Here is a 13348-nt window from a genome sequence, read left to right on the forward strand (position 1 = left end):
CTGTACTATTTAGGATTCTTCCTCCAATCCTACTCCATTATTCTCAGGAGACTTGGATTGGAAATTGGAAAGTTCAGATGGCAGTCCTCTGCCCTGTCTTTACTGTCATTACCTCTGTTCAAACATTGGTTTGGTATTTAGCCTCTCCGGTCCCTCTTTTCTTGTCTAATACCCTTCACACTTCTTCTTTATGTGTCCTCATTATCAACTGCTTGTATCTTTAACTTTCTATAGAGGTCAAAGGGAAAAGGGAAAAGAGAATGGAGTGACTTTGAAAAGAGCCTTTCTTTTTCTGTTGTTGCTAGCAATTATAATCCATTGAGATGGGTAGAAACTGTGAGAATACTAATTGAGGTTATCATTAGAGTGGATGATACCAAATTATCCCTACCTTGTTGTAATCTTGAGTCATAGATTTAGTCATCAGGAAAATGAGTAGATGATGCTGTTTTGGGGAAATCTCTCCAGGTTAGGAGTAGCAAATCTAAATACTTTTCCTTTTGGTATTTGCTCCCTCAATGGATTTCACTTCCATATTTTTCATCAGAAGACAAACATAATCTTCATTTACCAAAAAAAAAAAAATCTCACTAGTTTTACATAAAGGAAAAGAAAGACGAGGCTGCCCACTATGAAAGAACTTAGTTTCTAACTCTTATTTCCTTTTCCACCTACACGGTTACTACCTTAGTATGGGCCCTCATCAACTCTCACCAGTAACACTTCAATAGCTGTCTAATTTGTTTCTCTGTCTCAGTCTGTTCTCTCTAACTGAATTTCCACACAGCTCCCAAATTAATATTCCTCAACTATAACTTTGACTACATCACTCCTCTCCTCAAAGAGTTCCAGTGACTTTCTGGTTTTTTTTCCAACATAAAGCACAAATTCCTCTATTTGGCATTTCATAGTCAGACTTCGTGGTCTTGTCCTAGCCTTTGGTTCTTTTTTTCTCCTAATTTTTAAATATTATGAACTTTACAAGCATCAACATGATCATTCCCATATGTAAAGAAGAATGAAAAAAAGAATTGTATGTGAAATTGTGAATATTATGTAGAGCTTGGTTTTTTAGGTACACAATAAATTTAACATGGTAATTCTAATATCCTATTTCTCTCTGTTCTTTTCCATGTATTTTATACATTTCATTAACATCCTTTTCTTTTTCTTCTTTTCTTGCCATCACTATTAGTCTTCCCCTGTCCTCTTTATACCTCCCCCTGTACCTGCCACAAACTAATACCGTACACATCCTGTCTTGTGACAAAGAAGTATAATCACGCAAAACAAATCCACACATGGGTTGTGTCAGTAAATGTATTTCTTATTTTGTACCTTTAAGAGTTGGAAGGTAGGATTGTTTCATTCTTGTACTTGTATCATCTCTAGTGCTTAAAACAGTGCCTGGCACATAGTAGGCACTTAGTAAATATTTGTTGATTGGTCTTCTGAAGTTGTGGTTGATTGTTGCATTGATTAGGGTTCTGAAGTCTTTCAAAATTTTCTTTCTTTTTTCTTTTTTTTTTTTTTTGGCGGGGCAATGGGGGTTAAGTGACTTGCCCAGGGTCACACAGCTAGTAAGTGTCAAATGTCTGAGGCTGGATTTGAACTCAGGTCCTCCTGAATCCAGGGCCAGTGCTTTATCCACTGTGCCATCTAGCTGCCCAAAATTGTTTTCTTTTATAGTATTATAGTTATTGTTTAAATTATATTCCTGTTTTTTATTTTCCTGTGCATCAGTGGGGGGGGGTTTGTTTTTTGTTTTTTTTTAGTGAGGCAATTGGGGTTAAGTGACTTGCCCAGGGTCACACAGCTAGTAAGTGTTAAGTGTCTGAGGCCAGATTTGAACTCAGGTACTCCTGACTCCAGGGCTGGTGCTCTATCCACTGCGCCACCTAGCTGCCCCTGTGCATCACTGTTAATGCAAGTTTTCCCAGATTTCTCTGTTCCTTTCATCATTTCTTCATTGTATTTTGTACTTTCTTTTGATTGCTCAGATTTTCTCTGATGATTTTCTTTGATGATGGCATCATAGGATTAGCATTTATTTGCTGTGGCCTACCCACTCAGGGTCCTCAGCAATAAAATAAGAACAGTGTTAGCACCGGTCTCCCAGGGTTGCTGTGCAGATCAAATAAGATAATGTTTGTAACACACTTATCCAAGTGCGCTACACATAGGAAGCACTTCATAAATGCTTATTCCCTTCCCACTGCAGACTCTTGGCCTCCACTGGATTCTGGCCACATTTTTTCTTAAGATCTTGACTTGATGGAGGGGTTTATTTCTGTTACACTTTTATTTTCCTGGGATTTGTTTGGGAAACCTGGGTTTCTGTTTGTCCTTGTGTGTCTCAACCACATGTTATTAGGTGAGGGACTAAAATGAGCGTGGTCAGCCCCTGTTCCCTTTTGGAGCTGATGGTTGGAGGATGGGTAAGAGATAGACGTTAGGAGCCATTAGGTGGAGAGACAGCCTCCCTGTCCACCCTTATTGTGTGTTCCTGGCCTTCCTGCTGGTAAAGGGCACAAGACTCCATCTCCTTTCTTAGTTCTTTTCTCCTGACTCCCACAGTTGCTTTGTGTTTACTTGTGTGTGTTTGTTTTTGCTCTCTCTGCTGCTGTCGCTTCCCCTCAGTAGAGCGCATTGTCTCCACGAGGGCACTTTTTCAAACATTTTCTCATCAGCATATTTTAACTCATCTGTTAAGTAATTTACTTTTACTGTTTACTCATTTCTGCTGTCAACTACATAAACCTCAACCCCCTTTTAGAGCTGATAGAAAATTTGGGGTTTTCAAAGTTACATTTTCTTTCCCTCATCACAGTACATCATTCTATTTTTCATTTGAAACCCTTGGCGTATTCAGTGCTTACACTTGTAGTTCTGACATGTTATCTAATTTTCCTATTGATTCTCTCGTATATCTTTATGTTGTACCTTTTGTTAACCTTCAAATCCACTCAGCTCTTTTAAGTCAGTTTCATCTGCTTTCGAATCTCAAATATATCTTGTTAATGATCTCTGCTGCTATGTATTTAGTTGACAAATTGTTTCAGATCCTCTATGTGTTGAAATTCTCTCATTGCCTTCAAGAAAAAGTCAGCAGGCCGGATACCATACTTGTAGTTCCATTACTTTTAACTTTGTGAAGATTTCCCCCCAAATTGTACTCCTTTCCAGTATCTGAAGAGGCCATTCATTTCCTTCCACATATTTTAAATGTCAACTCACCTTTTGTCTTGCAGTTTGTAAATATAGGGGAAAGAGGGAGGGGAATGGGTTGTCTTTGATAAATAAGAATATCTTGGAGCTCTTTGAGACATTCTGCTCTAAATGGGACATTATACATCTTTATATGAAATACTGAAAAATATATGCCACCATCATCCATTACTTCTAAGAGTTTCTGCCATTGCAGGTTTCTTTCCTTAATTCTTAAGGGGTCTTGCTCTCTTCTTGCTGCTTTACTTATTTACTAACTCTAGGTACTTGGTTGTATGTTTTTGTTTGGGGGGGGGGATGATTTTTGCTCTTTTTGAAGTTTATCTTGTTTAAACTTATTTTGGCCAGGGGCAGCTACGTGGTGCAGTGGATAGAGCACCGGCCCTGGATTCAGGAGGACCTGAGTTCAAATCTGGCTGCAGACACTTGACACTTACTAGCTGTGTGACCCTGGGCAAATCATTTAACCCTCATTGCCTAGCACAAAAAACCCCAAAACCTATTTTGGCCATAGTAATTTCTCTTTGTTTCAGGTATTGATTTTTACTGTTTTATTAAAAGTCTTAATATGGAGCCGGGAATGGTGTTTGGACCAAGGTGATAAACAGCCCTGTGTTTGAGTACATTGCGTACTGCAATCACTCTGGTGGCTGTTAACCTTTTCAGGTATTCTTGTGTTAAAGAAATATTTGTAGAGTTTGGAGTCTTTTTTTTAAGAAATAAAAATTAAAAAGTTACTTTTTTAAAAAATCATTTTGTTGACTGAACATATCTAGTTCACCTAGAACAGGAATAATACAAAATGTCTAGTTTGTTTTAAGATTGCCCATTAATATATAAATATAACTGGAAGTTTTAATAAGAAATCATTCTAATCGGCATTATAATTCAAGTAATGACATTTTACATTATCCACTAAAAAATATACTTCTAGTGTAGAGAAGAGTTTAATTGAGTATTTACTTTAGTACTTAAAGGATCTATGGTTTCATTGGGGTAGTACTCTTCTACCATGGAACTGTGACCTCTACATGCCCAAAGCAAATAAGTCTTTATGCATTCTTGTGTTTAAAAAAATATCACATAAGACCACATTCTGGTTATCCAGGGCCTCTGGACCATAGCAGGCTTGTACTTAGAAGACGGCAAACAGTCTGATATTTGTCCGCTTGTCTTATACTCAAGGTCTATTGCAGTTTTATAAGATTTTCAGAAATGTGCCCTTTCTCCTGCCTTCCTGCTTAAAAAGTTTTACTTATGTACTACATTTTTATACAACATTCCTCTTCCTTGAGAACGTTCCTTTGTAAGAAAATAAAAAGCAAAAATTATGTTAAATATAATAGAAATTTGTACAAAGGCTTGATTGGATTTTATGGGAGAACAATATGATGTAGTGTAGAAAGCTCTAAATTCTGTTCCTGGCACAGTCACTAACAAGCTCCATGTCCTTGGGCAAATCACTTCTTCTTTGTAAGCCTCAGTTTCCCAGCTACTAAAACGAAGGGGTTTAGATTATATGACTTTCACTTCCCTGTGAGTTCTAAATATTGAGCTGCTAGAGTCTAGCACTAAAGAATAAGATGTCTTAGGGATGAGAAGTATTTAAAGGATTTTTGTGGAAGATGGATCAGAGTGCTCCAGGGGCAGGACTTAAAAGAATAAATGGAAGTTACATAAAGGGAGATTTAAATTCATTATAGGGAAAAAACAGATCTTCCATTTGAGTCTTACAAAAAGTGAAAAAGACTGCCTCAGAAGATAATGTGTTCCTCCTTCACTAGGCTAAATGACTCCTTATTGGACAATCCCTATTCTTGTTTTTAATATGGATTGCAATAGATGGCATCTGGGGTTCCTTTTCAACTCTTAAATCTGTGGGAATATAAACTCTATCTTAACAATTATAAATTGTCTTTGCATCAAAGGAGTTAGCACATGCCTGCATAAACTTAAATGCTTAGTAATTCTTGCTGATGGAACAACAAAGCAACTTTTTCAGATTATGTACAACACTCTGTTCCTGTAGTCCCTTCACTTCTCTAATGACATATATGTGGCCATGTGTTCACGGCAAGTCAGTGCCGCCAACGCAGCTCTAAGACTGTATATTATAGAGTCAATAGCCTCAGACAAACTGAGACCTGGGAAATACCCACTGCATCCTGGACCATTGCCACTTGCTTTGACTTTTGTCTTGCCCCTGGATTTGATTAACCTGGAGGAGAGGTGAAGCTGAAGAATTCTCTGCCCCACATATCCTATTCAGTAGCAAGTCAAGAACAATCACCCTCCTGCAGTCCTGATCCTTTTCAGAAACAAGGAATAGGACAACAACAGCTGTCGGACTACTATTCAGTGAATGGAACTTCCTCACTAGAGTACCCCACACTGATGAAATCATAGGTCCAGCCCCTCCCCCAATAATAATGTTCTCATTAATCTTATATTAAGGCAAGATGGATACATAGAATAAAAAGAACAAGATTTGCAATCAGGCAATTTAGATTTGAATCCTGGCTCAGATATTCTGTTGTGTGCCACAGGAAAGATACCTAATATCTTAAGGCCTTGATCACATCTCTAAAAGCAATAGTATAATATTTGCTTTACTCTCATCATCATCATTTATCAGTATTACCTACATCTACTTATTATTACATATATCATGTTTGAGTAGGTGCTTGGTAAAAGCATGAAACAGTATAGAATTGTTATTTTTAGTAATAGGATGTGACTGTGAATTGTGGAACCATCTCAAGAATCAAAAGTGACAGTAACCCAAACCTCAATGGAAAAAGATACCTGGGCTTATAAATAGGCTATAGGCTATCACCAACTCTGTGTTGTGTGTGTGTGTGTTGTGTGTGTGTTGTGTGTGTGTGTGTTGAGTGTGTGTGTGTGTACAAAAAGTGGCATAAGAAACCTCATTAAGGAACAAGAGGATTTTGTACCTGGCTGAGACTGGTATTTGAACTAGCTTTTGAGGAAGATAAATATATGAATACTATAGATAAATATTAGAAAGGAATCCGGAGGGAATCCGCATGGGTAGATGAACCAAGGTAAGAAAGATAGAGCCTTAGAATTAAGGGAATAGTAAGGTAATGTCCCAGTCTCATGGTTTCCACATCTGGCACAATGGGCCACTCAAAGCTCGAGGGTTAAGTTGATGCAGTTTCCTTAATAAAAATACATTCAGCAGCCTTCAGGTAAAAGCAGTCTACAAGGAGATGAAAGGAGTCCATAAGTAAGTTACCTGGCACCATCAGGAGCTGCCCTTCAAGTCATAGACCTATCTATTATACTCCTTTCCCAAAGTAGTCACAGTGGGTCCTAGGTCAGTCCACCTGGAGAAAAGGTAATTCAAACTGCCATCTGTTCAGAGGCACAATACCCAGTTGATGTGAGTGTGGGGATTAATTTAGGCTGCCCTATTTCCACAAGTATTCTGCCCCACTAGAGGTAAGAAGTGAGACAGGAAAACTAAATTAGAAGCAGATTGGGGGGATAGGGTGAAGGGGCGAATAAATTCAGAATAAGAAGTATGTATTTTATTCAGTAGATTTGGGGAAATATATTTAAAGCCATTGGCAGCGATAAACTCAAGATAGTTATAGTAAGTAAAATAACTTTGTCAGGGATATTATGTTTTTGGGTTGCTTTTTGTTGATGTTGTTGTTTTGTCAGAGATATTATAAAGTATGAATACAGCAGAGAGAAAATTGACACTACATAAGACACTCCTGCATTCTAGGCAAGAGTTAATGAGGGTGGGGGGCAGCTGGGTGGCGCAGTGGATAAAGCCACTGGCCCTGGATTCAGGAAGACCTGAGTTCAAATATGGCCTCAGACACTTGACATTTACTATGGACCTTGGGCAAGTCACTTAACCCTCATTTGCCACCACCCAAAAAAAAAAAAAAGTGGGTTAATGAGGGGTCAAGCAAGAATTGCTGAGATAGAATCAATAGGATTTGCTCCATTCAATCAGTTGCTTAGGAAAAAGGTCTAAGGAGACTCAAAGATTTTGAGCTCAGGAAAATGAGGGAAATTTACAGGCAAAGACTTACTTGGTTTTATTATTACCACTGGGGGGGGGTTTGGTTTTGTTTTTGTTTTGTGTGGGTTTTTTGTGGTTTTTTTGTGGGTTAATGAGGGTTAAGTGACTTGCCCAGGTCACACAGCTAGTAAGTGTCTAGTGTCTAAGGCCAGATTTGAACTCATATCCTCCTGAATCCAGGGCTGTGCCATCTAGCTGTCCCAACGTGCTTGGTTTTTGAACATTTTGGATTAACATGTTGACAAGACATCTAGTTGGAGATTTCTTGCAGGCAATTGGAGATAGGGAACTGAACTCAGGATAAAGGTCAGGCCTTGGCATACAAGGTGATCATTTAAATCATGAAATAAATGATGAATTCTCCAAGTGAAAGAACAGAGAAACAGGTGAAAAAAGGGTAAGTTACTAAGACTTGGTTTTACTCATCTATAAATTGAGGGTGTTGTAAATTTCTGACATCATGACAAACAATCTAACAACACTATATTAGTCGTATTCTTCTTTGGTTAAAGCACATTTGAGTATTGTGCTAAGTTCTGGGTACCACATTTTAGAAAATACATTAACAATCTGGAGAGCATGCAGAGGGGGTTGAACAGTATTGTGGAAGATTTTGAGTTCATTTCATATGATACTGAGTGAAAGAACTAGGGGTTAGCCTTGAAAATGCTGAGAACATAATAGTCCTGAATATGTACCTTCCCTTTAAAGCTCAGGTTAGATATCTCTTCCTCCTGAAACTTTTTCCAGTCCTCCTCCTCAATTTCCATTCTTCCCTTAGACCTCAGATAACATTTGCTTACACTTCTCTTATTACTTGAGTGTCTTCTAGTTATCTGTCTCTATGTCATATCATCCAACTAAACAGGGGGGTAGTAGTATGGTATTTTGTCAAAACTCTGATCCTCGTAGTACCTTCTAGGGTCCTCCAGAGTCAGGAGGAAATTAATAAGCATCTGTTATATTGAATTGTTGTGGTTTGTCCTTCATTCTCAAAGAGGACCATGACATCCAGGTGATGTCATGACTCTAGAGCCATCTGGGTCCAATTACAAGATATACATCAGGATGACTGGAGATGGCTCTGGATGTTTTAGGCAATTGCGGTTAGGTGTCATAGGTCAGATTTGAACCCAGGTCCTCCTGACTCCAGGTCCAGTGTTCTATTCACTGCACCACCTACCACATGGAATTGAATTGATGATGGTAGGAAAATGCCCCAGAGTATAGATATGATCAATGCTACTAATAGCTTTGTTTAACACTTTAAGAATTACAAAGTGTATTATCAGATCTGATCTTCACAAGAAGTCTGGAAGGCAGGTGCTATTATTATCCCCATTTACATTTGAAGAAACTGAGGTATAGGTTAAGTGATTTGCCCAGGGTCGCACAGCTATTAAGAGTCTGCAGTTGGATTTGAACTCAGCTGAAGAGGTGAAGGTAATAAGAACAGGAAGAATTTTTCATAAATATAGACTATGAGTTTCAAAGAAGGATAACTTGTGGAACAATGTCTGGAAGTGGCTATGGTAAGCAGACACCAAACCTACTACCCTTCCTGATATAAATGTAAAGTAATTGAAAGAATAGACTCTTATGGAGTAACATGGTACAGTGCAAAGGATCAGGCTCTACTTCTTGGGGGTCAGGAGATCTGGTTTCAATCCCATTTCTGCCACATACAAAAGTCACCCAACCTCCTGAACCTGTTTCTTCATCTTGAAAAGAAGATAGTAATCCACCGTCTACCTCACAAGGTTGTTGTCGTGAGGAAAGTACTTTGGAATCTAAAGTACTAAATAATTGTGACTTATTCTTATCATCGTCATCATCATTATTAATATTATTTTTGTTACTTGGATACAGGGCTGACTGCAGGCAAAATTTCAAATGATGAAAAAATGGTTTAAGATCACAGAATTTCAGGCAGGCTAGGTGGCACAGTGGATGGAGCACTGGCCCTGAGCCAGGAGGACCTGAGTTCAAATGTGGCCTCAGACACTTAAACTTACTAACTGTGTGACCCTGGCAAGGTCACTTAACCCCAATTGCCTCACACACAAAAAAAAAAACCAAAACAAGAAACGGATTTCAGGCAGAAATTCCTCATTTTTGGTAAGGAAATTGAGACTCAACATTTATGCTCCGTTCATAGGTGAAAGGGAACTTGAGAGTCATCTAGCCTAACTCCCCTATTTTAAAGATCAGGAAACTGAGGTTGAGTGTCTTGCTATTGCTCACATGCTACTGCGGATTTGAACCAGGGCCTCTGACTTACTTCTATACAGTGTATTGTTGGAGTAAGTTTTCTAATCCATTCTGCTATCCTCCACTGTGTTCTATCCTATTTTTATTCATGATTTATAACTACTAATTGTTTAGTTCGACTTTCCTGTCCTCTTCTGCTTTTCCCTCTTTGCCACCTCTTTACAAAGAACAAGCGGTGAAAGAGGAGCCTGCTTTACAGTGATCAATAATTGAAATTATCTTTTGTTTCATTCTTTTCCTTGTATCCCTAGGGCCTACCATAATTCCAAGGACATAGTAGGCACTTTAATACTTTCCCTATTTCCCTTTAGTTTAATTTATTTCTACACTAAAATTATTCTTTCTCTGTGTAAATGAGTGTGCTCACCCCTCCTTTGTCCAGTTCAGATAAAAGTGAGTTTCCTTTACACTTTTCTTCATGTTTGTATATTATGTGAAATAGTGAGTTTCTTGCCCTTCCTCTTCCTTTCTTCCCTAGTATATTATTGTTCCCTCTCTTTTCTTTCTTTTTTCTTTTTTTATTTTTCTTTCTTTTTTTAAAATAATAAACAATTTTTTCTTTCTTTCTTTCTTTTTTTTTTTTTTTGGTGGGGCAAAGAGGGTTAAGTGACTTGCCCAGGGTCACACAGCTAGTAAGTGTCTAGTGTCTGAGGTCGGATTTGAACTCAGGTTCTCAGGGCTAGTGCTTTATCCACTGTGCCACCTAGCTGCCCTCAATAAACATTTTTATTTAGAGTTTTGAGTTCCAATTTTGATCCTTTCTTCCCTCCCTCCCCTCCCCAAGGCAGCAAACAATCAGATGTGGGTTATACATGTGTGATCATGTAAAACATTACCGTATTAGTCATTTTGTACAAGAAAACTTGCATAAAAAGAAAAAAATGAAAGAAAGTGAAAAATAGCATGCTTCAGTCTATGTTCCATCAATATCAGTTCTCTCTTTGGAAGTGAATAGTATGTTTCATCAATAGTCCTTTGGAATTATCTTGATCATTGTATTGTTGAGAAGGGTTGAGTCATTCATAGTCCTTCATCAAACAATATTGCTGTCTCTGTGCACAAGGTTCTCTTGGTTCTAAGAACATTAAAACAGAACCTAGCCACCTTTCTCAGACCCACCCGTTTGTCTTTTAACTCCTTCTATGGCCCTTGAAGGTGTTAAAGTTTTGAAGAGGCATTTATTCCTTCTCCCATCATCCCAAAAGCCCCTTATGTGTTCTCAAATATACTTACTTTTCTAGGTTTTCTGTTGACTTTTGTGTTTGTATTTTAAAGCACTGCTGGGTTCCAGCCTTTTTGTTGGAAATCCTTGAGAAATCCTCTTTTCTATCAAAGTTGCATTTTTTCCTCTTTAGATTTAACTCTGGGGCAGCTAGGTGTCGCAGTGGATAGAGCACTGGCCCTGGAGTCAGGAGGACCTGGGTTCAATCCGGCCTCAGACACTTAACACTTACTAGCTGTGTGACCCTGGGCAAGTCACTTAACCCGACTGCTCACTAAAAAAAAAGAAAAGAAAAAAAAAAGATTTTAAACTCTGCTTTACTAGGTAGGTTATCCTTTTTTATTAAAGATTTTATCTTTTGCTTTTTGGACTATTGCATTTCACAATCTCCTCTTCTTTATAGCATCAGCTACCAGATCTTATATGATGCTGACTGTAGTGATATTATCTTGTTTTGTTTTGTTTTGTTTTGTTTTGTTTTGCAAGGCAATGGTAACTAGTAAGTGTCAAGTGTCTGAGGCCGGATTTGAACTCAGGTACTCCTGAATCCAAGGCCAGTGCTTTATCCACTGCACCACCTAGCTGCCCCCCTGTAGTGATATTATCTTAACTATAGTCCTCAATATTTGAACTCTTTCTGGCCACTTGGCAGTATTTTTTATTTGATTTTTACCCCCTGGTTTTGAATTATGACATTACTCGAACATTTCATTTGGGGGCTTTAAGGAGATGATTTTATAGATTCCTTTTTTCCCCACTTGCCTTCTACTTCTAGTAGATATTGCAGTTTTTGTTTATGATTACTTTGAGGTGCCTAGTATTATATCCAGACTTTCTCTTTGTTCATAATTTTCAGGTTCTTAGATTATCTCTCCTCGACCTTTCTTCCAGGACAGTTATTCTTGGTAGTAGATAACTCACAATTTTTTCCATCTTTTGATTTGTTCTGATATTTCCCAGTGGTCTCATGAATTATTGCATTGTTTTGTTCATTTGATTTTAGAGTCTGTTTAATTAGGTGGGTTTACTAACCTTCTGTTCTACACAAATAATTCTTCTAAGTCCTTTCTCAAAACTTTCCTTTATTCCAGATATTCCTGTAGTCCCTTGTAGCCAAACCATTTCTCTTACTATAGCTCTGCACAAATTTGTTATGCTGTCACTCTTTTCTTCTGGATTATCCTCAGTGTTGAGTGAATTCTATTTACTGCTCTTTCTAACCTGAGTTCTTGGTTTGAAATTTAATACCAGAGTCAGGCTTTGCTCATGCTACACTCTAGGATGGAGTGATTATTATCTGAGTTGAAAGTATATATCCTCTGACCTCAACTCAGCATGTCTCCCATCATACAGACAACACTCCTAATAATTGATGTTTAGCATTATTAGCATTCTTCTGCCTTTGGCATAATAATGATAATAACTCACATGTATATTGCATCTTAAGATTTATCAGGCTACTAGAGTTCAAGTTAATAAAAACCTTTAAATCAAATATAAAACATAGTGTGTCTTCTTTAAGATTGGTCACAAGGACAGCTAGGTGGCGCAGTGGATAAAGCACTGGCCCTGGATCAGGAGGACCTGAGTTCAAATGTGGCCTCAGACATTTGACACTTACTAACTGTGTGACCCTGGGCAAGTCACTTAACCCTCAATGCTCCACCAAAAAAAAAAAAAAAAAGATTGGTCACTGAAGTATTACAACTCTGTGACTTAGTTCTAATCCATACACTAAGGATTTTAAATTTTTATTTAGTTGTATACTTTGTATTGAAGTATTAAATAGTTGCAATAGGAGTTATAACTGAAGAATTTTTTTTACTCTAGGAATCTGAGAGAAGCAAAGGATAATGCCCTGGCTGAAAAAGAAAGAGCAGCTATGGCTGAAAAGGATGCTTTAGAAAAACATGATCAACTCTTAGAACAGTAAGTATCTTGAAAATAACTATTAATGTTCTTCACTTTTTCAGACTTTCACATTTTCTTGAAGGAAAAAAAAAACCAGTTTAGTGCTTATTTCATCCAAACAAAGGAGTATGTTTTAAACAGTCTTAGAGGAATTTTGATGATAAAAAAGAAGATATAACTTCATACCCCGAGTTTTCAGACACTTTGTACTTTGAGCAAAGTAGATATGTTGGTACCAGTCATAAGAAGTTTAATTCTGCTCAACCACAACAAATAAATATGACTACTTGCTATGTGGAAGGCATTATGCTTCATTTCAGACTCTTGTAATGTTTAAACAGAAATCATGAAATTAGATTTATTAATTCAGAAAGTATTAGAACTTAACCGTTCTAGCTAATTTCATTTGATATTTGAGCCATACTTAAACTACACTTATACAGTAGTCTCATAGAAGCCATCAAGTCCATTGTCCACCTTAAAATACATATTGTATAAAATATATATTACCTTAAAATTACATTCTGTAAATGGCTTGAATAAGCCTTTAGTAACTGACCACCTAATTTTCTTTTATCAGTATTTTTCCAATTGTATGTAAAGAAAATTTTTTACATTCAATTAAAAAAAAATTTAGTTCCTAATTTTCTTCC

At 37.5% G+C, this 13348-nt stretch overlaps 1 protein-coding gene across 1 annotated transcript in view; it reads left to right on the plus strand.

The window, feature by feature from the left end:
• PIBF1 (progesterone immunomodulatory binding factor 1) overlaps nucleotides 1-13348 on the plus strand; it is a 276844-nt gene that overhangs the window by 58971 nt on the left and 204525 nt on the right. The window contains 1 exon segment of the mRNA XM_043990666.1: nucleotides 12615-12713. Within this exon segment, the coding sequence (XP_043846601.1) occupies nucleotides 12615-12713 (99 nt within the window).

This window comes from Dromiciops gliroides, chromosome 3, assembly GCF_019393635.1.
Source record: "Dromiciops gliroides isolate mDroGli1 chromosome 3, mDroGli1.pri, whole genome shotgun sequence".
Taxonomy (NCBI): domain Eukaryota; kingdom Metazoa; phylum Chordata; class Mammalia; order Microbiotheria; family Microbiotheriidae; genus Dromiciops; species Dromiciops gliroides.